At 37.2% G+C, this 25,770-nt stretch overlaps 5 protein-coding genes across 8 annotated transcripts; 3 read left to right on the forward strand and 2 right to left on the reverse strand.

Moving 5' to 3' along the window:
- Positions 1-41: 41 nt before the first annotated feature.
- LOC306886268 (UDP-glucose 4-epimerase-like) lies at positions 42-5,067 on the forward strand. 2 transcript variants are annotated; one of them, XM_079443233.1, is made up of 11 exons: positions 42-168; positions 563-692; positions 1,136-1,251; positions 1,819-1,932; positions 2,142-2,318; positions 2,390-2,503; positions 2,622-2,688; positions 3,450-3,535; positions 3,623-3,700; positions 4,336-4,450; positions 4,567-5,067. In XM_079443233.1, the coding sequence occupies exons 2-11, from the start codon at positions 572-574 to the stop codon at positions 4,629-4,631; spliced, it is 1,053 nt and encodes a 350-aa protein (XP_079299359.1). In that variant the 5' UTR covers positions 42-168; positions 563-571; the 3' UTR covers positions 4,632-5,067. The 2 variants fall into 2 exon arrangements, with proteins under 2 accessions (XP_079299359.1, XP_079299360.1); XM_079443234.1 differs by having other exon boundaries at positions 54-168; positions 1,139-1,251.
- A 142-nt stretch (positions 5,068-5,209) lies between these two features.
- LOC306886265 (zinc finger and BTB domain-containing protein 8A-like) lies at positions 5,210-9,401 on the forward strand. The gene is made up of 4 exons (XM_079443229.1): positions 5,210-5,493; positions 6,452-7,287; positions 8,177-8,346; positions 8,589-9,401. Exons 1-4 carry the CDS (start codon positions 5,429-5,431, stop codon positions 8,898-8,900), a joined length of 1,383 nt encoding a protein of 460 aa, XP_079299355.1. The 5' UTR covers positions 5,210-5,428; the 3' UTR covers positions 8,901-9,401.
- Positions 9,402-9,744: 343 nt separating this feature from the next.
- On the forward strand, positions 9,745-14,777 carry LOC306886269 (hydroxymethylglutaryl-CoA lyase, mitochondrial-like). Of its 2 annotated transcripts, none has more exons than XM_079443235.1 (8): positions 9,745-9,860; positions 10,027-10,116; positions 10,408-10,515; positions 10,635-10,730; positions 12,261-12,409; positions 12,510-12,762; positions 13,005-13,130; positions 13,742-14,777. In XM_079443235.1, exons 1-8 carry the CDS (start codon positions 9,762-9,764, stop codon positions 13,841-13,843), a joined length of 1,023 nt encoding a protein of 340 aa, XP_079299361.1. In that variant the 5' UTR covers positions 9,745-9,761; the 3' UTR covers positions 13,844-14,777. The 2 variants fall into 2 exon arrangements, with proteins under 2 accessions (XP_079299361.1, XP_079299362.1); XM_079443236.1 differs by having other exon boundaries at positions 10,048-10,116.
- Positions 14,778-15,200: 423 nt separating this feature from the next.
- Positions 15,201-19,703, reverse strand: LOC306886271 (gap junction beta-3 protein-like). Of its 2 annotated transcripts, XM_079443239.1 has the most exons (3): positions 19,264-19,330; positions 18,734-18,898; positions 15,397-18,072 (listed from the first exon to the last, which is right to left on the reverse strand). In XM_079443239.1, the coding sequence occupies exon 3, from the start codon at positions 17,982-17,984 to the stop codon at positions 17,010-17,012; it is 975 nt and encodes a 324-aa protein (XP_079299365.1). In that variant the 5' UTR covers positions 17,985-18,072; positions 18,734-18,898; positions 19,264-19,330; the 3' UTR covers positions 15,397-17,009. The 2 variants fall into 2 exon arrangements, with proteins under 2 accessions (XP_079299364.1, XP_079299365.1); XM_079443238.1 differs by lacking the exon at positions 18,734-18,898 and having other exon boundaries at positions 15,201-18,072; positions 19,264-19,703.
- Positions 19,704-21,413: 1,710 nt separating this feature from the next.
- LOC306886278 (gap junction beta-4 protein-like) lies at positions 21,414-25,064 on the reverse strand. Its single transcript, XM_079443257.1, has 2 exons — positions 24,964-25,064; positions 21,414-24,207 (listed from the first exon to the last, which is right to left on the reverse strand). The coding sequence occupies exon 2, from the start codon at positions 24,161-24,163 to the stop codon at positions 23,366-23,368; it is 798 nt and encodes a 265-aa protein (XP_079299383.1). The 5' UTR covers positions 24,164-24,207; positions 24,964-25,064; the 3' UTR covers positions 21,414-23,365.
- Positions 25,065-25,770: the final 706 nt, after the last annotated feature.

Consider the following 25,770-nt stretch of genomic DNA (forward strand, 5'->3'; position numbering starts at 1 on the left):
AATTACTAACGTTAACTCAGCACATACATTATTGGCTTCACGCACTTCCACGTGTCCCTGAAACCAGGAAGCGAGAATGAATAAACCAGCTGTTCTCCTGTCACTGATCTGCCTGCTGTCACCCTCGGGTTTCCCAATAACCCTCACTGATCCCAATTCATCAGCACGGTGAGTGTAAATACATCTGAATGCGAGCTGTTTTATTATGTTGCATTGTTTGTTTTGTTCCAACAGCTAAGAGATCTTACTTTACTCCTCCAGTCAGGTGACTTTCAAAGTCTTACTGTGTTTATGTAGTCAGTGTATACCAGTGTAGTCAGACTGAATTGAACTAGTCGCTTGAAAGTTTGGGGATCTTGGCGACTTTTTAATGCTACGATGTGCTTCGCATTAATGAAAGAGCTCCATTCATATAAAGTGAAGCCGGATGCTGCAGCCAGGTGGAGGTAAAGCCACGTAGTTCACGTACAGGTTGAGTAAGAATAGAACACACCCACATACCTGTTAACAAGTAATTACAATAATTCACCTTTGTGTGTCTATCTTTCAATTTGTGCTGAAGGCTCTCAACATGCGTCAGAAGATCTTGGTGACAGGAGGAGGTGGATACATTGGCAGCCACTGTGTTGTGGAGCTGATAGAGGCTGGTTATCACCCTGTGGTCATCGATAATTTCAGTAATGCTGTTAGAGGTAAACCGGCTTCAATAAATCACACATAGTGAAGAAGGGCTTTGGTGATATTCTGAACACACAGGGACCCCTGTCAGTAAATCTCACTGCATTACAAAGAGCCTCAGAAATATCCTGCACACACAGTGTTGAGCCCCTGTGTGGACTATTATGTAGTATTTGCAGGGTGAAGCAATACATACTCAGTAACTAAACTTTTATTTTTTTTAAATATTAAATTAAATATTTTATTAATAATATACATTAGTTTTATATTTAATCTTAATTGAAAACAATATGTCTTGCTTAAAATATATTTTTAATTATATTGTTAATTTTGCTTTTAAATTTAGGACAAACCTTTTATATTTTAATTAATGTTTCCTGTTTTTCATAGTTCACTGTATTTTCTAATGGTTTTTTTTATGTCTGTTCTTCTTTGTGGATGTGTGTTTTTTTTTGAGGAGAGGGTGATGTTCCAGAGAGCTTGCGGAGAATAGAGAAGTTTCTGAATACTCAGATTGAGTTCCATGAGCTGGACCTTTTGGATAAACCTGGATTGGAGAAAATATTCAAAAAGGTAAAAATAAATATACACACTTTTTTTTTTTTTTTTTTTTTATATATATATATTATATTTAATCTTTTTCATGTCCATTCCTTTCTTTGTATAATGAAATCTAATTACTGTTCTATATTGAGCCACAACATGTCTCCTGTTTTCTTCTCATTTTTATACATTTATTTTATTATTATTTTTATTGTTACTTAGCCACATGTCTATGTTCTATTTTACAATCTTTCTATTTTTATATATTTTATATAGTATTTATTTTGTTTGTTTTTTTACCCACAACATGTATGCTATTTTTATTTTATTGTTTATAGTTTTATTTTTTATTATTATTTATATTTGATAGATCGATAGACAGACAGATAGACAGATAGATAGATAGATAGATAGATAGATAGATAGATAGATCGATCGATCGATCGATCTAGAGAAATGAAGTAATAATAGACAGTTTTTCTCAACAAAACCTGACTGGAAACCTGCTTTTAGGACTTGCCCTGTGAAATAATGTGTAACAGTGCGTCTTAGTGGCTAATGGAGTTGATTGTTTCCTCTCTGCTCTCTGTGTCCCAGCACTCCTTCCATGCAGTGATGCATTTTGCGGGACTGAAAGCTGTGGGTGAATCAGTAGAACAGCCTTTACGATACTACAGAGTCAATCTCACAGGAACCATCAATCTGTTGGAGGTAAGAAATGTGTCTGAATTGTTGCTATGTATTTGCATGGATTGTCATTATGCATCATTTTATGCATGGCGTGTCCAGATGAATATTTGAACTGATTCTTACGGATTCAGTACAGTTTGGAGTCTGTGTGTGCATGTTACTGCTTAAGGCATGCCTTACTTGCTATGTCTCTGAGTGTGTGTGTGTGTGTGTGTCTGTGTCTGAATCAGGTGATGCAGTCTCATGGAGTGCGTAATCTGGTATTCAGCAGCTCCGCCACTGTCTATGGAGACCCCCAGAAACTCCCCATTGATGAGCAGCACCCGGTGGGTGGCTGCACAAACCCCTATGGCAAGACCAAGTACTTCATAGAGGAAATGATCAGGGACCAGTGCACGGCAGAGAAGGTAGCTGACTGCTCTCTTATGACACTTTTGACTCTGTGTGGCAGGTTTGTGACTGATAAAATGTCTTGCAGGACTGGAATGCTGTGCTGCTCAGGTACTTCAATCCCATTGGTGCTCACATCTCAGGACAGATTGGTGAAGATCCACAGGGAATCCCAAACAACCTTCTGCCTTATGTTGCCCAGGTAACCCATCTGACCACTTAAGGTCTGGAAGAGGTGTGTGTGTGTGTGTGTGTGTGTGTATATAAACACGCCTGTGTTTATTTTAACAGATGTTGTTCTTTCTCACGGTGTACGGCAGGTGGCTGTTGGCAGACGAAAACATCTGAATGTGTTTGGAAATGACTACAGCACACCTGACGGAACAGGTGATGAGAGATATTTCTGATTTACGTACTAGTTTTGGTTTTGTAATTAGTTTTTTATTTTATTTTCTCAATTAGTTTTTTTTTGTTGTTAGTAGTCACTGTTGTTAACTAAAACTTTTAAAAACTGCTTTGGTTAATTTAAACAAAGCTGAAAGAAAATATAAATATTAGATGAAAAAAAATTTAAGAATGTTGCCTTAAATTTTGGCAACATTCTTAAATGTTGCCAAAATTTGGCAACATTTAAGTTGTAAATTTAAATACTAATTTAAATAAAATAAGTTGAAGTTAGACTAAAATTGAGATAAAACCAAATTAAAGCTAAATAGAAAGCTTTTTATATAAATAATACTAAAATAACTCTGGTTTTAGCTGGTGTTGTTGGTGGGTTTTTCTTTTTTTTTTTTCAGTTTTCTAGTTTCAGTTAATTCAAGTTTTATTTTATTTCTTTATGTGCTATCATTAAAACGATTATCATTTCAAATATTAATGCTGTTAAATTTCTAAGCTATATCTGTTTTTGCTGTCCAGTGGCATTTTCATGATTAATGCAGGTGGGCTGTAAAGGTTTCAAGTTAAAATTCATTTGTATTAAAAATATATATATTTTATTTTAATTAGTTTTGGAGTATTAAAAAAATATATTTTCAGTTTCTTCCTAGTTATGTTGGTTTTTATTTCAGTTAATAGGAATGTTTCCATTTTCTTTTCATTTTCTTTTTTAGCAATGACAATAGCACTGATTTATTATTTCTGGGTAGGTGTGAGAGACTACATCCATGTTGTTGACTTGGCAAAGGGGCATATTGCTGCCATCAGGAAACTGAAGGACAACTGTGGGTGTAAAGTATGACATTTTTTCTCTTCCTCTTTAATGTACTCCATTTTCACATTCTTTTTCCTCAGTTTTACATTTCTGTGCTGGTCTCTGTAGGTTTATAATCTGGGCACAGGTACAGGCTACTCGGTGCTGCAGATGGTGAATGCCATGGAAAAAGCTTCAGATCGAAAGGTGAGGCGTAAACCTGCTGCGGTCCAAGTGCATATATATTTATATATGCATCGTATGTATATATGTGACCCTGGACCACAAAACCAGTCTTAAGTCCTGGGGAATATTTGTAGCAATAGCCAAAAAAACATTGTATGGGTCAAAATTATTGATTTATTTTTTTATGCCAAAAATTATTAGGACATTAAGTAAAGATCATGTTCCATGAAGATATTTTATAAATTTCCTACTGTAAATATATCAAAACTTAATTTGTGATTAGTAATATGCATTGCTAAGAAGTTCATTTGGACAACTTTAAAGACTATTTTCTCCATATTTAGATTTTTTGCACCCTCAGATATTCAAATAGTTGTATCTCGGCCAAATATTGTCCGATCCTAACAAACCATACACCAATGGAAAGCTTATTTATTCAGCTTTCAGATTATGTATAAATCTCAATTTTGAAAAATTTACACTTATGACTAGTTTTGTGGTCCAGGGTCACATATATTAATACACATATTTTGTTTAGCCTTAATGAGATCTCATTATGACATTTATACTGGCTGAAATTTTTTATTTTGTTTTGTTGTTTATTTTTTTGGGATCTGATATTATCTTCAATGCTAGTATTTTTCTTCTTGTTCCAGATTGCCTATCAGATTGCACCTCGACGCAACGGTGATGTGGCCTCCTGCTATGCAGATTCAACTCTGGCGGAGAAAGAGCTGGGCTGGAAGGCTGAATACGGGCTGGAGAGGATGTGTGAGTGTGAACTGAAATCATTTTAATTCTGCAACTTGCATAAGTAGATAAGAGTGTAATGGGGTGTGAAGTACTGACAGCTCATGATTAATCAGACTTTTTTTCTAATCACACAGGTGAGGATCTGTGGCGCTGGCAATCCCAGAATCCCACAGGATTCATTAATGGAACACAGTCTTGAAGCTGGATGAATGCAGAATGTTTCTTACGGAAATAAGGGAATTGCACTCATGGGAAAAAAAACAAAGCCAAAGTGGGACCATGAAGTCTTTCATTTTGTAATAATTATATGTAAAATCATTATATTACAAGAAACTTGAAGCTAAACAAATGATTTTATCAAATTTAAAATCTGTCTCTTGTTTTCTAATGTCCTCCATTTTCGTGTAATCTCACTTTTATCAAAATACACTGAATGGCTCATTTCTAATCTAGAATTATTTATACTTCCTTGTCAGGATAAAATAATAAAATTATTTCGCTTATTTAGAAATAATTTCTATGTTCTCGTTATTGTATGTCCATAGGGGTTAACTTGTTAACTGTATGCATTTTATTTTTTTCAGCATTGCATTGATTGTTCATTTAACAAATCTGTATAAATTATGTTTTTAATTAATTTTTTTCAATACTGGCTTCTTGTTAGACTCGACTGTAACGAATATCGTGCCCTGTCAAATCAATGGCGCTGTTTCCTATTAGACGAAAGGGTCAACATAAGTGCTGAAAAACATCATAAAATTAGACTTCTTTTTTTTCATATTCAAGGCCAGAACCTGCTAATATTAATGTATCAGGTTAGCTGTACGGGGCGCGTGTGCTTTAAGCGGTTCTCCGGTCCCGGGCGCACCGGACACCCACGTCAGCAAAACGTTTTTCCAGCACAAACGGGTTTCGGTCTTTCGGGCAAAGCAGGAAGTGAAAGCCGTTCGCCCTGATAACAAAAGCTGGAGAAATACATCCAAAGTAGGCTAAGAAATGGAGATGGTTTGTGAAAGTGGGACATGTCGACCGTACCGGAGTGCGGGTGACGCGGGGCATCTGTGAGTATTATGTTTAAGAGACTGGGGAAACGGTGCCCGGGTAAAGAGGGTGGGCGACGGGGACCAGCGCGAGGCTCTGCGCCAACCCGCGGGTCGCCCGAGCTCAAGTGATCCGATATATGAAAAGGCAATGAAGGTGCTTGCAAAGGCGGGTGTTTTGCGTTTTAGAATCTAGTCTGGAGCTTTTCCAGCTGAGGTCGGTTCGGTGGGCGGCTCTCCGCGGACGACAGGGCTCCCGTCAGAAAACACCCCAAAGCCTCTTTCCCCTTATCTGACAGGCTTGGTTCGTAATGTAAGAAATGAATGTTTACATGTCCTTTTAGTGAATCCCAGGCGTGTGTGCGCGTTATCACAGGTATTACTTTCTTTCTCCGGCGGGCGTTTTGCAGATATAGGGCGCAGTGACTTTAATTTTATAACTGACTTTTCTAGCATTTTCTCTATTGCTATGTTATTTATGGCTTTGTGTCAATTGGGTTGGTTATTTATTTATATACGTCTGTAACCCAGTTTTTGTATTTGTGTGCGCTTGCTGTGAAGGGATCGAATGATAAGATATTTTAACCGCAACAGCGTCGCCTATTTTTCTTTATTCAAATATTTTTCATGTTTTAAACGTGCGTTTCTCTTGTTCCCTCCATCTTTCTGTATTTATATCTCTTTTTCTATCTCCCTGCTTCTCTCCCTCGTTACCCGATGCGCAAAGTCGGGTGTTGCCCCTTCCACAGCGAATGTACATGATTGACAGATGTGTCATCCATTCAGAGCACAGTGGGCGGAGTTTAGCTGCCTCTTCGTGAAATAAAATCGCTGCCATTACATCACACAACAAAGCACAACACTGCACATACAAACTAGGATTAATGTGAAATTGGATAATGAATATAAGTTAATTACTCATTCTTTCATATATATATTTAATTTTTTTTCCCCCAAATTGTCCCACTTCTTTTTTCAGGCCTGTTGACAAATGGACCAGTGCAGATATGTCAGCCATTCACCAGAGCTGTTTGCTAAAGCAGCTGGACCAGCAGCGACAGCAGGAATTGTTCTGTGACTGCAACGTGCTCGTGGAGGGTCAGATTTTCCGAGCACACCGTAACGTCTTGTACGGCAGCAGTGGGTATTTCAGGATGTTGCTGTCTCAAGGAGCTAAAGACACTCTAGAGTCTGTAAGTGCTTCTTTTGATGTCTTCAGCCCTGAGATCTTTGCCATCATCCTGGACTTCATTTACTCTGGTCAGCTGGAGCTCAACAGCTCTAATGTGATAGAAGTGATGTCAGCCGCCAGCTACCTGCAGATGAATGACGTCATTTCCTACTGCAAAGCCTTCATTAAATCTTTCCTTGAGATCAGCACAAAAGAGGACGATGAGAATCGATATTTGTGTCTGTCGGACAGCAGTCCACTTCAGGACAGGCATGAGAACATCATCGAGCCGTCCAACATGTGTGACGTAAGCATGAGCTCTCAGACCAGACTCTGGGACCAACCAGAGGAGGATCAGTCGCAGGAGGACTTCAGAGGAACAAGCCCACAGCCATCAGGGCTTCAGCAGAACTCTTCTCCACAGTCCAGTCTGGAGGCACAAATGGAGGAGGAGCAGTTCAGCTCTGTGCTCCCTGAACGCAGAAGAAGAGGAAGCAGGAAAAGAACTGCCACCAGTCGCTTGGTAACAGAAGACACTTCTCTCATTGATCTGCAGGGGGTGGTATCACACTGCTCTCAGAAAGCAGACGAGCTGTACTCCAACCTTCCGTCTATTGTTGGGGTAGTTGGGGTGTTTAATAAAGGTGAGCACAAAAATGCAGATATTGTAAATATATAGTTTGAGGTCAGTAAGGTTGTTTTTTTTTTTATGAATACTTATATTTAGCAAGGATGCATTAGAATGACCAATAGTGACAGTAAAAACCTTTTCATTGTTACAAAAAATCAACTTAAAATAAATTCTGCTTTTAAACTTTACATTCATTAATGCATCATGAAAAAAGGTATCAAAGTTTCCACAAAAAGGTTAAGCAGCACAAATCTTTCCAACTGATAATAAGAAATTTCCTAATCAGCATATTACAATGATTTATGAAGAATTTTGTGGCACTGAATGGAGTAATGATGCTGAAAAATTCACTTTTACAGTGTTGCCATCACAGGAGTAATTTTTTTTTCAATTGTAAAAATATTGTATCGTTGTATTTTTTATCAAATAAATTCAGCCTTCATATATATATATATATATATATATATATATATATATATATATATATATATATAATCTATTCATACATTTATGCCTGAGGATGAAGGAGAAAAACATTTATTAAAAATATACATATATATTTTTGTCCTCCAGCAAGAATTTCTCTGCCTTCACAATAAAACATTTTCTATGTTCATATTGCACAAATCCTAATGCCATTTTGCAATTAAGAGCAATGTCTTATACAACAGTCAAAACTTGGACAGAAGTTAAAAACTACAAAACATTTCTCCTTTTGTCCTTTTTCTCTACCACCCCCCACCCCCCGCACTTATTCTTTCTCTTATTGTCTATTACTGTTTGTTTCTAAGCTTTGAGTAAACAAGAGATGTTTTGATTTTAAATAGGCTTTCAAATAGTCATCTGATGTGGTGATGCATGAAAGGGATCTAACAGTCAATGTCTGCCTTTCTCTGTCTCAGATTCCACTCCCTCTATGCGTTACAAATGTCCATTCTGCACGCACACAGTAAAGCGAAAGGCCGACTTGAAGCGTCATCTCCGCTGTCACACAGGTGAGCGTCCTTATCCCTGTCAGGCCTGCAGCAAACGTTTCACTCGCCTGGAACACCTGCGCAGCCATTTTGAGACGGTGAGAAACACACTCAGCTTCACACATGTCTGGTCCATTAACGCCTCCGCAGGCTGTACATCCACATGCTGCTGGTGGTGATTAATTCATATCTTGTACTGTGTGTGATCACATTAAGTCATGGCTGAATTAACTCAAATGTAATGGATGTGATTTTACATAATTACCTATTTTTTTCAGGCTGTCAAAAAAAAATTGATGGGATATCTTAAAATTCCTCTGTTATCACTTGTGTTTCACAGATCCATCAGGCCCGTAAACTGGTGTGCAGGAAGTGCAAACGGCAAGTAACTGAAGTCACTGGGCGAGTGGTAAGCGAAGGAACCCGCAAATACAGGCTGTGTGATGTTTGCATTCAAGAGAGTGGCTACAGTGAGTTGATCACTGATGGAAATGAGGACAAGGAAGGCCTGTTGTTGGGTGTGGAAGAGGACATGAGTGAGAACAGGCAAATCGCATGGGTCATGGATGACGATGATCTCGCAGAAGATTCTGGAGCAGATCTCATAATCCAGGAAGTGGAGGACAGCGACGAGGAAGACAGTGGAAAGTGATGGTTGTGTGTGAAAGGGGGAATGGGCTAGAGCTGTCTTCCTGGCAGTGTAAGGTCTGTTAAAAATTCATAAGGGAAATGATTGTGCGTTTTTGTACAAATAAAAACATTTTCTCATCGAAAATCTAAAGTATTCAAATATAACTGCTTTTATAAAAGTACAAGTATATTTCTGTAATTTAAAGCATATTTAGTTTAATTCAAAAAGGCATTTATGGGCAGAATGACAATGTGGAAATTTTATTTTGATACAGGGCTGATACAAAAAAATCTGCAATATTCTAGTTTCGACTTAAATTTTTCACAGCAGTTTTACGTTTTCATATTAGTTTACTACAACTTTAATTAATGCCAAGGTTTACATATGCTGCATGGAGTCCATGTGACCTACTTTGTGTGATGTCTAACAGACTCATTTATTTATTTAAAACAAAACGAGCTATATTTGTTACCAGTTACAGGCTTAACATAAACATTGTCTAAATAAAATATTATACGTATGAATATATGTGTTTCTGTTTCACTCTCGATGTATCATCTTTGCCTTTTGTCTTATTTTGACAACATTATTTGTGTTTTGATTTGGTCTAAAGAAAATATATTTTATTCACATGCAGTGATGGCATTTCACCAGAATATTAATTTTAAAAAAAGGGGCGGGGGGGGGGGGTAAATTTACTTATTCGACATTAATACCAACATTTAACACAACCTCTTGGATTTGTTCACTTTTTGGAGCTCTAGAGCCACGATGACAGATTGGTACCGAGCTTCTAGAAATCTGATCCCGTATTATCGCGAGATCTAAATCCATAAATGAGCTAATGACGTCACACGTCAGGGCGAATGGGGGCGTGTAAAAATGGCGGCGGTCATGATGAGAGTCGGTCCAGGTCCTTTCGTTTCTGCTCGGGTTCACAGATCCGCTCTGCGCTCCGCTGCCGCTGCGATTCTCAGATCCGTAAGTTCACGCGCGTGCTGCTCTGAATGTGACGATATCACGTGGTTTGTGTTAACCTAAATTAATTAAATTACGAATGACATAGCCTTCATGTTTGTACTTTAGTGTGTGTGTGTGTGTGTGTGTGTGTGTGTGTGTGTGTGTGTGTGTGTGTGTGATCTGACAGGTCAGTGTGTCTGCCACACAGTCAATCTCATTCCCAGAGAGGGTGAAGATTGTAGAGGTGGGACCCCGAGATGGACTTCAGAATGAGAAGGTGAAGAGTTTTCTGTGATTCTGAATGAACCTGCATCAACACCCAGCATGACAGCTCTGTGCTGTGTGATTAAACACTTCTACACATAACGAATAGTTATTTCAGAAGGTTTGTCCTGAAAGTATGAAATTTCAAAGGTGCGATTTCCAGGTCTGGAAAAGTTATGAAAATCCATAAAGTAGTAAAGGCCATTGAAATGTGTCACATGATGATGGAAAGGTTCTGAAACCATGTAAAGTGAAATACAAGAGCGGTATCATTTCTGTTAATCACAAACTCTGCATCCATCAGACCGTCGTTCCAGCAGAGGTGAAGATCCGTCTGATTGATATGCTCTCAGAGGCAGGACTTCCTGTCATTGAGGCCACAAGTTTTGTTTCACCTAAATGGGTCCCTCAGGTGAGATGCAGCATATGCCATCAAAGCCTGCAAACATTTCATAAACAAACCCTCACAACATAAAATAAAACCCTATAAAGAGAGAGAATTATGAGAGATTGGCTGCATTTGATTGACAGATGGCTGATCAAGAGGAAGTGATGCGTGGCCTCCACAAGAAACCTGGCGTGAACTACCCTGTTCTGACCCCTAATCTGAAGGGGTTCCAGGCTGCTGTGAGTGAAATACAACACAGACTGTTATGTGCTAGTGCTATATTAAATATGTTTATTTATATACTACCATTCAAAAGTTTTTGAACGGTAAGATTTTTAATGTTTTTTAAAGAAGTCTCTTCTGCTCACCAAACCTGCATTTATTTGATCCAAAGTACAGCAAAAACTGTATTATTTTGAAATATTTTTACTATTTAAAATAACTGTTTTGTATTTGAATATATTTCAAAATGTAATTTATTCCTATGAATTCAAAGCTGAATTTTTTGCATCATTACTCCAGTCACATGATCCTTCAAAAATCATTCTAATATTCTGATTTGCTGTTCAAAAACAATTTTTATTATTATGTTCAAAACAGCTGAGTAGAGTTTTTTCAGGTTTTTTTTAGTAGAAAGTTCAGAAGAACAGCATTTATCTGAAATATAAATATTTTAACATTATAAATGTCTTTATCATCACTTTTGATCAATTGAATGCATCCTTGCTAAATAAAAGTATTAATTTCTATAATTACCTAACCCCCCACCCCCCCAAAAAAACAATTATACTGACTCTAAGCTTTTGTATGTATAGTGTATAATGTTACAAAACCTTTTTATTTCAGATGCCGATCTTTGAATCTTTCTATTCGTCAAAGAATCCTGAAACAATTTACTCTGTTTTAAATATTGATAATAATAATAAAACAAATGTTTCTTGAACATCAAATCAGCATATTAGAATGATTTCTGAAGGATCATGTGACACTGAAGACTGGAGTAATGGTGCTGAAAATTCAGCTTTGATCACAGGAATAAATTGCATTTTAAAATATATTGAAATAGAAAGTAATTATTTTAAATAATAAAAAATATTTCACAAAATTACTGCTTTTGCTGTGTTTTGGGTCAAATAAATGCAGGCTTGTTGAGCAGAAGAGAAATCTTACTGTTAATTAAAACTGCTAGTGTACTACAATTCAAAAGTTTAGAGTCAGTCATATACAGTCGTGGTCAGAATTATCGGCACCCTTGGTAAATATGATCAAAGAAGGCTGTGAAAATAAACCTGCATTGTTAATCCTTTTGATCTTTTATTTTAAAAATTCACAAAAATCTAACCTTTCATTGGAGAATAAGAATTTAAAATGGGGGGAAATATCATTATGAAATAAATGTTTTTCTTTAATACACATTGGCCACAATTAATGGCACCCTTTTATTCAATACTTTCTGAAACCTCTATTTGCCAGTTTAACAGCTCTAAATGTTCTCCTGTAATGCCTGATGAGGTTAGAGAACACCTGACGAGATCAGAGACCATTCCTTCATCCAGAATCTCTCCAGACCCTTTAGATTCCCCATTTTCAGTTGTTTTAGTTCAATGAAAGGTTATATTTTTGTAATTTATTTTTACTTTTATAAAGGATCAAAAGGATTAATAATGCAGGTTTATTTTCAGAGCCTTCTTTTATCATATTTACCAAGGGTGCCATTAATTCTGACCACGACTGTATATTATATATATGTACTGTATGTATAATCTCAGATGAAGGCTGGTGCAAAAGAGGTGGCAATATTTGGTGCTGCATCAGAGCTCTTCAGTAAGAAGAACATAAACTGTTCAGTGGATGAGAGTCTTGTGCGCTTTGAGGAGGTGATGAGAGCAGCCAATCAAGAGGGGGTTCCTGTGAGAGGGTAAGACACCTGTGGATTGCATATTTCAGTGTCTTAGTTATTTTTCCATAAGCCAGTGCTCTTATCTCTGAAAAATGTTCCCTTGCTCTGTTATTCCCAGCTATGTGTCATGTGTGCTGGGTTGTCCATATGAAGGGAAGGTATCACCGAACAAAGTGGCAGATGTTGCTAAGCGACTGTATTCCATGGGCTGCTATGAGATTTCACTTGGTGATACTATCGGAGTGGGCACTCCGGGTGGCATGACGGAGATGTTGAATGCCGTGAAGAAAGAGATTCCTGTGGAGGCTTTAGCAGTTCACTGTCATGACACTTATGGACAAGCACTCGCTAACATACTTGTAGCATTACAGGTAAGGAAGTATGTGGAATAAATGCCAAGTACCTCTCTGCCTGCCTGCCTATCTTGATTTATGTTTTTAGTATATTCATACTGGTTTACTGTCTGTCGAGACCCGACCTTATACTGAAACTTTAGTGACACAAATGGCTTGCATACATACCATGCGTTATAACCTTTGAATTTTTCACATTCTTAAAATGAGAAACTGCTTTTTAAATACACCACACCTTTGTTTCATGTGTTCTTTTGTAGAATGGGGTAAGTGTCGTGGACTCATCCGTTGCAGGGTTGGGCGGCTGCCCTTATGCCCAAGGGGCTTCTGGGAATGTTGCAACTGAAGATGTGGTCTATATGCTGCACGGACTGGGAATCCATACTGTAAGTACAGAACTGTGTCTGTGTCACATTTAAATTTTAATCTCACAGTTAAATTAATCAGAAAATTCTGATCTGTAAATGCAAACCAGCCTGACCCCAAAAAACTTCATTTAATAAATCATTACTGATTTTGCTGGATTATGGTTTAACTTCTCATTAGTTCACAGGCTTTCTATAAAGTATGCTACTGTTAAAATTTTTAAAAGAAGTCTCTTTTGCTCACCAAGGCTGCATTAATCTAAATAAAAAAATCATTAAAACAGTAATATTATGAAATATTACAATATAAAATAAGTGATTTCTGTTTTGATAAATTTGAAAATGTAATAATAATAAAATAAAAATGTATTTTCTGTGATGCCAAAGCTGAATTTTCAGCAGCCATTACTCCAGTCTTCAATGTCATGTGATTCTTCAGAAATCAATCTAATTTTGTGCTCAAGGAAAATGTGGGGTCAGAGAATGGATGGAAAATGGTCATAAAAATAATAATTATATCATACTTAAAAAATGTCACAAATACACTACTGGGCCTCTGGGAATAAACCAAATAATTATAATTAAAAAAAAAAATTATACCACACAATTAAGCTGTAGTTTCTTTGTTTTAGGGAGTGGACTTGCCCAAACTATTGGACGCTGGCTCATATATCTGTCATTCACTCAACAGAAGGACAAATTCAAAAGTAGCTCAGGCCTCCTGCAAGCTCTGAAGTCTTCTTTCTCTTTATAGAGATTATAGTGATGACATATATGATGACATTCCTCTTTTGGAGCACACACTACATTACCCCTTAGTACGCAGTGAAATCTCTTAATTTATAAAATTTTTCAAATAAGTATTTCTAAACAGTGGAGCTGGACATTAGGGATCAGCGCATCTGTTCTTTACTGTGAATGTGAAAAGGATGCCTTTGAGCTCATATCACCCAATATTCACAACCACAGAGTCAAACTGTTCTCTTGTGCCTTGATTTCTGATGACAGGCAATCTTTGAATATGTATATTTCTAATAAATGAATTAAATATTTTACATAGTGCTGAAGCAAGTTTGTTTGATGCCTAAAGGCAATAAATGCCAGAAGGGGATGTAAATTGACTTGACAGAATATTATGAATCTAAATGCAAATGTTTTGCTGGTTAGACTGCATCACATTACTGATCTTGATTACCTTTATTATCAGTGTCTCTCAGAATGAGATGTCACAAATGGTTTTATATATGACATCCTCATACATGTGTCTGTGTATGCTTTTTGACTCATTTTGAAGATAGAAATATGTCATTACCAGACAAAAGCATTATTATGCTGGTAATCATAACAACCCCATTCTAATGAAAAGACTCACGGAACTTCAGATTCCATAGTAATGCATGACTACCGATTAATTTTGTCTCCAGGAAAACATATTTTTCATAATTTGAGTGTTTTTTCCACGCTGAGGAAAATTCCTTTCCTTTTCAGGTTTGTTGATGCCTCCGAATTTCCTTTCATTTATTTTTAGTCATATCTTGTGGGTGCAGCAACTTATTGTTTATATTTGTGTTTTTAACTGACATTATTGTATTTATCTTTATCTTGAGTGTGTATGATATTGAATAAGAGGTTAATTTCAATGATTAAAGACAGGATGATAAGAAATGTAAATGTATGCGTCTTTATGCAGTGTGCCAAACTTCTCTTTCAGGTTTACTTTTACCAGTTAGGCTGACAACTAAACTTTTCATAACGGTAACAAACGTAAAACTGGATCCTTCTTGCCAAAAGGAAAGTTTTCCTTTTCAGTTAGATTAGGTACTTTTGTTGTCGGTTGAAGGCTGATTAACTGGATCAGCAAGTCTGCACATTTACGCATTTTGTTTGACATCATACACCCACCCTCAAAAACATTTCACAAATTCATGCATGACTGAGACAAAAAAAGTGTTACTCAGAAGTGAATAATAGTTTTTGTACTTTGATCAGGAAGTGACGTCCTATTAATGCAAGGCTGTGCATGTACATATTTGATTATTTTGAAAAAAAAGTATTTAGTAGTTCTTTATCAAATAAAAATAGTACTCCTTATATTAATATCTCTTTATGAATAAAAAAAATCAAGTTTATATGTCCAAACTTTCATAAGTAGGCGTTGATACATTCCAGAGATTTTTATCCATTCAGATGCTAACTATAATAACAGATAAACTGTTTTAAATCAGTCGAAACAAACTAAATGGAAGCATGGCCAAAGAATCCCACTGTGATTCAAAAGTTTGGGGTCAGTAAGATTGTTTAATGTTTGTGAAAGACGTCTCTTATCTTCACCAAGGCCATCAGTGTCACATGATCCGAAAGAAATCATTTTGATATGCTAATTTGGTCATGGTTTTATCACAGTTGACAACAGTTTAACAGTTCAATGTTGTTTTATGCAAACCATGTTATATTTTTCTCAGTGTTTTGATAAATAGAAATCTCAAAAAGCTTATTTTTTGTATCAATATAAAAGACTTTACTGTTACTGTTGATTAATTTAATGCGTCCTTGCTGAATAAAAGTATTAAAAATCTTAGTGACCCCAAACATTTGAATGGTTTTGCAAAGATTTGTAATAGATCAGTGTTATATAAGTTCTGACAAAGGATAGTGAACAATGATTTTCATGTCCTATGTTCTCAGTTAATTGAAGTTGTTTAACCACTTCCTTAAATCTGTTTCCTCTCTTATTTAAATCTGTTTATGATTTAAGCTATTGCTTTTTTACATCAAAATAATCTTTAAAATGTGACAAACTGGCTAATTTTGTACTTTATTTAAACAGTATCAAAATGAATAAACTTTAAAAGCTTCCTGATTTACAATATCATCAAACAGTATATGACACAAAAGAAGAACTCCATTTTGGCAATTTTACGAAAAACAACTTGAAAAAAAAATTCATAAGGTAATATGTCAGTGCGTTGATTCATTTTTGATACAAAGGCAGGGTGTGCAGCATAAAGAAAAATCTCAGATAAAATATGTAACACAATCTTAACAGCAAGTCTGAGCAAATTCAGACTCTTGCAAATGCTTGCCAAGTGTAGATCAGATGAGGTTAGTTACAACAAATAATGGAGGAAAAACTTTCCCTGATTGCCCATCTTATGGACACTGTTATTTTATATACCTCTCATTTTTCCAGCATAAGAATTTGAGTTCAGATACAGTTCAGGTGTGTTTGCATATAAACATCCACTATGATCTCGATGAAACTTAAAGTTGGAACAGCTTCAACTTTCAGACTTTGTTCTGATCTTTGTAACAAATACCAGGACACTGAGAAATGAGACACCGTAAACAATGACACCCATGAGGCATTTTCGTTACATCATCTACTATACAATGAACTCCACTCTTCCTCCTATCTTTTAGTGTGCGTGTGAAGGTGGAGATGGGTTTTGTATGCAAGGTGTGTTCTCCATGAAAGCCTTCCTGGTTATTTGATAACTCTTTTCATGGGTTTTCACCTTTGTTCGTTTTAAAAAATGAATGAGTGGAATGAATCAGAGAGGAATGCATTCAGTCCCCATTAATTCTTATGATCATGGTGGTTATGCAGCACTTTGAGCTGGAGTTGAAGCCTGAAGGAACTAGGCTCTTAATTAGATGACTCCAGGTTTGAACCCAGGTACCAGTGATATCACAATCCTGCTTGATCTCCACTGCTCCACCAAGCAAGACACGTAATCCCTGCTGTTTCCAAGGCAAAAGTTTCTGAAATCTGGCATATAGAATTTCACGAACCATCTGCCAAATGACAAACACCCAAGACTGACAGTTTTATAGGTCTTGGTGGATGATGAAAGCCTTTGAGATTGACCAGATATTCAAAGCTTGTTTTATGCCCCCAGATCACTCTGTGAATACTTGATTGAATATTTTTTCCATGTTTGCTTCAAGTATATCAGACTGTATCTTGTACATGGGTACTGAGAGGTTTGGAGCAGAAGCTCTCATGTCTACACTCGATCTGTATGCTGGCTTAAATGTTGGCTTGAGTTCAGGTTTAAACTGTGGTTTATACCCATGTTTATTCTCAAGCTTAAAGTCTGGTTTAGACTCCGATTTAAACTTGGATTTGCTGTCCAATTCATGCAAAGGAATGGTGCAGTTGCTGTCCTCATCTCGGTATCGTCCATTAAGCGGTGTGCTGCTTCTTTGGTGCTTCTGAAACTTGTTGGCACATCGAATGACGCGTTTGAAGATCAGGTAGATGATCTCACAGACACTGAGCACTATGCAAAGAGCTGAAGCTCCAACCATGAAGTAGGTGAAGACTCTTTTCTCTGTGGGTCGTCCAATGTAACAGTCCACAACATTGGGACATGGCTGGATCTCACACTTCACCAGGCGTGGAAGGTAGAAACTGTCATAAATGTGATGGAGGATGTACAGGAAGGTGATCTCAATGCCAGTCTTGACAAAAAGGCTGATCAGGTACGTCCACCACAGTCCACCGTGTTTCTTCCCCGTGTTGTCATAGATCTTGGCCTTTTCGCCATGCTTCTCACGGAACTTGCGTTCACGCCCATCGCGATACTTTACGTGCATTACTACCATCAGCGATGGACAGGTGACGAAGATGAGCTGCAGGGCCCACAGTCGGATGTGGGAAATGGGGAAGAAGTAGTCATAGCAGACGTTTGCGCAGCCCGGCTGCTTGGTGTTGCAGTCAAAGTCTTTCTGCTCATCGCCCCAAACTCTCTCAGCCGCTACAACGTAAACCATCACCCTGAACACAAAAACCACTGAGAGCCAGATCCGGCCAAATGCAGTGGAGTATTTATTCACCCCACTGAGTAGGGCTTGAAAAGTCTTCCAGTCCATGGCTCAGAGCAAGGCCAAGTCACACTCTGATCCTCTTTAACACTGAATATCTCTGATGAAGAATACAGCAACCTGAAGATGGAAAAAACTGAAGAAGAAAAAATCACAATGAGTGAAGTGAACTCATTCAAAACTTCTTGAATTTAAAAGCAGATAGGTTTCTCACTCTCATGTTATTCCAATATACTGAAAAGGTGTGTGTTTTTTAAAGGCCACTCTTATCCATATGAATGGATTATGCTGATTTTGGGAATTGGGGGATTTTAGGCCAACTTATTCGATTCGTCCTGAATCTGACTCTGTGATCTGATCACAGCAATTAGCAGATCACTTAAGGTGAGGATTAAAATGAATAATTACTTAATTTTCAGTCGTCACAGAATGCTATTCTATGACTTGAAGTATATAGGGCACAAGTCGTATGGATAATTTTTATGATACATGCATGGTTTCTTTTATTTTGGAGCTTGACACACATAACAAACAGGTTTAATAAGTTAGTTGTGTGTGAACTATCCCTTTAAATTATTTAGAATGGTGTATGCTCAAATCATAAAATGTTTCATGCAGGATAGGCCATCAAGCCATTCATAATCATCATTAAAGGCAAAAACAACAACATTGCTCTATATTTTTTAATATCAGTTTTAGAGCTTTGCCTTTAATACACATCCTCCATACAATGTTTTCCTCAAACGAATGGATGTGCCATCAGCTCTTTCACATTTATGATATTTTAAGTAGGCTACCTTCACATGTGTTGAATCTACGGCTGAGTCCTGATGTTTGCTGTCAACTCTAATCAAAGTCAAGCCAGTGCCGCTCTGTTTCTCGCTACTTTGTGTCTTCAATTTCTTTGTCTATCAGCGGTTGTCGTTTTTAATTGTCAATGGCAGTTAAGTTCCTCTCCAGCACTGTAATTATCAAATATTTTAATGTTTTTCTTCTTTTGTAAACGCAGGCATATTTATAATAATGTAGGCTACCATATACAGCGCATAAAATCGCAACTAAATATAGATTTCACATTTTAAAAAAACCAAACGACACCAATCTTACACGCAAGTTTAATTGCTACACTTTTAAAAAAAGTTCAACCACTTAATTACTAATCAGAAAACTCAAATCGATCGAGTAGAAATGATAGGTCAAAGTAAGTGAATGGAAACAAGGATGTTCTAATGTAAACATTTTTATAGCGCGAATGCTGACGAGTTGATTGTCATTTGAACAATGTGAATCGCTTCTAAAATTTCACAAAACAATGTTTATTACTTACTTTGGATGTAGGGCCTATCTTGTCTCTTGTAATTCAGCAGCGGTTAAACTCTTCACTGAATTCCTCTGTTTGGCTTCTCTGTGGATCTGGTTTGGTAACACGCCTCAGTGAGGGTGGAGTTCAGACTAGAAGACAGCTTTGACATAAACCTCTTACTTTAAAGATAGCAAGCTAATTAAATACATATTTGTATGCAAAATGCTCTCTCAAAATCATCATGGCTTTCTGTGTAAATGTCCAGTTTGGGGGAACAGAAGACTGTTCTGTATATGAAGTTACAGTGTTAAGTCTTAAATGACTGTAATATGACTCCATAAAAGGTTTTTTATTTAGGATAATGTTAATATTATGGTACTGCATTGTCTTTTATGCAACAAATAGCAAACCCTTGCCTGTGCAGCCCAGTAACATTTCCCAGCTTATTGTACAATAAATAAGACACCCTTTGTTTGGACAGCTCTGTCAAGTATACACTGTATTAGTGGTTTGTGGTGTTGCCAACGTCTGCAGGAGGCTCCATGTTCAAACTTGTCCATGAATCTGCGCTCCAGTCACGTAAAGGACCACACCTCATCCTGAACAACAGCTTTAGAACCGTTTTTGTTGCTTAGAAACTTGTTGTGGGTCTCTGGAGGTATACTGTAAATATTTTGAAAGGCACCTTTTTAGTGTTGTGCCAAGAATCCGGTACTAATTATTTTGTGTAATTAAAGTTACTGTGTGCCAAGTAACTCTTGGATTAGGTCTGCAATGCAGGAAATCCTTGAAAGCTCTTATATGAATTTATCCTAAATATATGGATATGAATTTATCTCAGCTTGATTCTCCTTATAGTATGAGTGCAACAGTTTTAGCTAATGGTGGGAGTATAATGATTAAGGATTTGTGCTGTTAATACATGTGATGTTAAGACTGTCGGTTTGATTCCAAGTAGCCCAGAAGTGGAGTTTTCCACAGGAAAAGTCTGTGTGGTTCTTTTTTTATCAAAGCTTGAGAAATTCTTGTCGGTCACACTCGTGAAGCCCTCTGACTCACTGCTAAAACCTCTGAAGGATGGTGATGATTCATTCTCTGAATCAGATATTAAAAGAGCTATATTTTTATAATTTGCTCTCTATAATTTTGTCATGAGGATTGCCAGTCTTCCCCAGGAACTCATGCCTGCTTTGAGTTATTCAGGCCATGTGTTCCGTCTGAACTTGTTTGTTCAGCAAGAGGAAACATTATGAAACATTGTAGAAGAAACACTGAACCAGATCAGGCAAGTCTGTTGTAAAGTTTTTTTTAACTGGTTTACACTTGTTTATGTGGGGGAATGGTTAACTTCAATTGGATTTGCATGCAAACATGCACCAGGTTTGCTAAGTGCATATACAGTACATATGGTTAGCAATTGTAGATGTTGATATTTACAGATTAAAGCAATGTTAACGATGACGAAAAGAGACAGAGAGGAAGCACAAGCACAATGAACAGGGAGTGGAATGTTGGTTGCGTTAAATAAGGTAAAGGACTCGTCGGATCGGTTTCCACGCCTCAAGAATGTAGATGTGACTCACGAAACCTGCTTCAACACGAATTATCTACATCTACCCTGCCTTTCACTGTACAGAGGTTATGGAGATATCAAAAAACTGAGAGAGACAGGCAAAATCATTGGTCACGAAACAGGGAGGGACGTTTTTGTTGTCTTGGGCACTTTTGTGTGCTGAAAAGAGTGAAGACTGAATGGTGTAACAGGAATATACCTGAAATACGAACCATTTGCAAAACAGCCCAAGGATTTGTTTAAGAAAAGTGGTTTGTTTTTACCACAGTGCAACAGGAATCTGAAAATTTATAGACTGGATTGGCTAAATGCTTAATCATTGAGAGAATTTATGGAAAACCATTGTTATGAATTAATTATGAGTGTATATATATATGAAGAGTTCAGATGCAAAAGCCTCTAAGTGCCGTCTGAAATGAGCATTTTTATCAAGCGCCTATGTATAGGTTCAGTAATTTTACTCTAATGGCAATGTATAGGTCCTTTTCTATGCAATTAAAGTGAAACAACTGAACATAAATATAGGAGCCTGATAAAAAAATTTCATCTGCATCCTAATTTTAATAGACATCACTGATTTAAACGAGCAGCAGATTGTAAGAAAATAAAAAGCTGATTTTAATGCATCTCAAAATGTAAACAACTCTAAACACAGTAATTAGGAAAGAATGCTGAGAGGTTAGCATACAAAGGATTTCTAACCTCGGAGGATGTTTACTTTTCTGGAAATGTTTATCAGTGAATGAAAAACTCTCTCACACACACAGGCAAAATGGCCTTATTCGAATTTGATCATCTGGCAGTGTTGAGCATTTATCAATAGATTCTTGATGTTTTAAATACTGCAAATTCTTGGAAGACATTAGATTGGAGAACCACACTTTAAGCACACATTAGCACACACACACACACACCAGCTAATATACAAAACAGTAACTCAGCAAAAATGACAAAATATTGAATAGTAATAATAAAAAATAAAATACAGTAAAAAAAACAAACTGTTTTGTACAAATTTGTAAACAAACAAATTTAAATTTACATTCAAATAAAATATAAGTTAGGATTCACCATCTAGGTGGATTTGGGGAGTCTGATTGTAAAAATGTGTTGAGTTTGACAGCATGTACTTTATTTGATGGCTGTAAATATATGGAGAAGAAATGTAGACTCTGTATGTGATGTTTCTATGCATGCTGTTCTCACATCCAAAAGAAAGATATAATTTTAAAAGCAAAATGTATTTCCAGCTATGGAAGCCTGTTTCCACCTCAGAGTAAAAATAGACATTTCCAGATAAATTTAACAGTTCAACAAGAAATAAAGTCACTTGAAATGGTCACATTGCAATGCTGCAGTTACAAGATACAAGTCACATTGCACCATATAAAATCACATTGCGAGTCACAATTGTGAAATTCAAAGAGACAGTTTACCCCGAAAATGAAAGTTCCGTCATCGTTTACTCACTCGAACATCAGTGCAAACCTGTGGAAGTCCATGCATACCATGAAAGCCATCAGAGTTCACTGTTGTTTTGCACCCCATTGACTTTCACTGTGTGGACAAAAACTGTTGAAACTTTATTCAGAATATGAAAAGAAAGTTTTAGGTAACAATTTTAGAGTCTCTTAACTAGTTGCTTATTAGCATGCATATTTCTAGAATATTAGCCATTTAGTAGTACTAATTAAGCACATATTAATGCCTTATTCTACATCCCTAATCCTACCCAATACCTAAACTTAACAACTACCTTACTAACTATTAATGAGCAGCAAATTAGGAATTTATTTTATTTATATATTTAAGTCGTAGTTAATAGTGAATAAAGTGTTCCCTATTCTAACGTGTTACCAAGTTTTACAGGTTTGGAACGACATGAGGATGAGTAAATGACAGAATTTTCATTTTTGGGTGAACTATTTTCTTAAAGTCACATTGTGAGTTATGAAGTCACAATTACTCAGTGTTTTTACCCTGAGTTAAAAACAGGCCTCTATAGATAATAGATTCTTCCGTCAATTAATTATACAATCTTTGGTTTCTTCTGAAAAAAATTAAGTACGAAAATATGTGAAGCAAAGAGTGATTTTAAGATCATTTGCAGTCATGTATTGCTTGTAAGTGTTTGTTAAAAAAAAAACTGACAAATGTGTACTTTGTAATTACCTGGGCTTATACCATAGGTTTTGTATTTGTTTAGTTTAAAGTGCCCGTTGGTGTTGGTGTTCTGGATCTTGGCCTAACAGAAGCCACACCACACCCAAAACCCTGAAGACACTTGCTTTAATCAAACTAAAGACTGCGCCATCCTGAATGTTGACATTTTGACCCCTATAAACTTTTCAAATATATAATGTTGTTTATCAGGCCACAACTTTCCAGCAAAAAGATCCAGTGGATATAGAGTAAGCATACAAGCTGATTCCTCCACTGCCAACAGTCCACTGAGTTGGTCATGTTTGAGTTCACATCATGGTGAACATGAGGAACATTTTCCATCTCTCCGAGTCCCACTTTGAGAGAAAGTATTTTCCAAGCTCATGTTTTTTAGGATGAGATGACCACACTGTATGCCGGCGCTGGCTGGTCTTTGCTTGCCAGTTTCTTGCTGTTTGAATCTAAATGAGTATTTGAGCTCCTCATGTTAGCGATGTACCTTGCCTTGTTTATCTGCTGTGAGCTCTGTATCCTGTGGATACATTCAAAGCAGCGTTTGCCCACCAGGTAGAGGGTTTCGCAGAGGGAGAGCAGGATGCATACCACACTTGTCACCACCATAAAGATGGTGAAGATCCGCTTCTCTGTGGGCCGAGAGATGAAGCAATCAACCACATTAGGGCAGGGATGCTCAGAACACTTCACCAGGGTGGGGAAGTCATAGCCCTCATAGATGTGATAGAGGAGATACACGAAGGTTGCATCCACTCCCATTTTAAAAACCAGTGAGAGCACGTATGTCCACCAAAGTCCACCGCGCTTCTTTCCAGTGTTGGCGTACAACCGCTGACAGCCCTCGCCGTATTTGAGGCGGTGCTTTCGCTCACGTTCATCGCGGTAGGCCACATGCAGCACCACAAGGAACGACGGACAGGTGACAAAGATGAGCTGCAGCGCCCAAAGACGTATGTGGGACACCGGGAAGAAGTGGTCGTAGCAAACGTTATGGCAGCCAGGCTGAGCAGTGTTACACGCAAAGTCTTTCTGCTCGTCGCCCCATACCTTCTCCGCAGCTACGACGAAGACCATGACCCTGAAAAGGAAGACTACGGACAGCCAGACACGGCCGAATGCGGTGGAGTACTTATTGACCCCACTCAGGAGACCCTGAAGAAAAGCCCAATTCATGGCACCCGTGAGCGCTCAGGTTCCCTCACCTGAATACCTCTCACCTGAAAGGGAGAGGAGCAGAGAGACAGAGACAAAAGAAACTTAACGTTACATAAATTCACTTGGGTGGTTTCTGTTATACAAAGTTAAACTACACACTTCTGTGATGATTCAAAGTTGTATTAAAGCAGGGGGTCTTTATCCCTTTAGAAAGATGGAGAAGGGACCACTGTTATATAACGTATAACATTTTAATTCAAGCTTATAACATGCAGTGCCTTATTAATATATTTACATACTTTATGTACAAAGTATTTAAAAATCGCTAGTAACACAAATACATATTTTACTTAATACATTTCAATGAGGGAGGTATAATGAAGCATATAGCTAAACTTTCACTTTGCTTAAAGTTCACGTAACATCTACTTATGATATAAAAATAATTAATTATTGTTTGTTCATTACATATTTTGATCAAACAAGACAGTAATAACTAACTAACACGGGGGTGTTTTTTTTCAAATTCAGGCAAGTAACTTAACGTTAGTTCTGGTAAAAAAAAACCCAACTATTTCCACTTTTTAGGAATGATATTAAACGGAATAAATATATTTAGAAGCAGTTTTTATAACGATATGTATTGTATACAAACCTCGACCATTTTAAACTCTTTTACTATCTGTTCACAAACCTATCTATAAACGTTTTTGACTGTAAGCGTAAAAAAAACTTACGGAAAGTGAAACAATCATATATTTATAGCAAATGTATCAGTCAGTCGAACAAACAAACGTAAGAATATTTAGTATACTTACAGTCGGAGAACTCGCAGTTGTCTACAGTTCAGTCGGAACGCCGTGATTGTCTTGTTTGTAGCAGTCTGGCGAACTGCGGGCGTTAAACAACTGACACGTGTGATGAAATATACAGCGACGCCACCTAGTGGACAACCTCGTTAGAGACGCTTTGACGCCACCTGGAGGAGAGCACCAGACGAGCAGCGATGCAGATTTATGCAGAACACTATAAATCAGTTGCGATTAAATAAAAATTATTATTGACCCATTTAGTCCTTTATATTATAATCAATACATTTATACAACCTCTGGTTAAGAAAATGACTTCACAGAAATGGCACTTACAAACAGCAATTTCTACCTGATGAAATTTAGTCAAACATCACTTACAGCCGCCCCCGCACATTTTGTATGTTTCTCTTATCGCTTCAGACGTTTGTTCCATTCGAACGTAACTTAAGTGCCCTGAGAAGTGGACATCACAGGATATTCCGCCATGATTCCCGTTCGAAACGAACGAATGTTCCATTCAAAGTGCATTGAAGTGCGCGAGACGTGAATTTAAATTGTATATATTTACAGAGGTATATTATGTCACACTCGTCCGTATATGAAAATCCGTGAATGAATGTTCCGAAGTGAAAAACTTCAACGGATTTCCCCTGCTCAGGGAGTAGGGAGCAATGCACTGTGCAGGGACCATGTTGTTCGGAACACCAGAGGTGGGGGGCTGGAATTGAGAACCGCTAACTTACAATATCCTCAAATCTGGCCCATTCCTGCAGAGTTTAGCTCTATCCCTAATCAAACATACCTGAGCATGCT

The sequence above is a fragment of the Barbus barbus genome (assembly GCF_936440315.1).
Source record: "Barbus barbus genome assembly, chromosome: 20".
Lineage (NCBI taxonomy): Eukaryota > Metazoa > Chordata > Actinopteri > Cypriniformes > Cyprinidae > Barbus > Barbus barbus.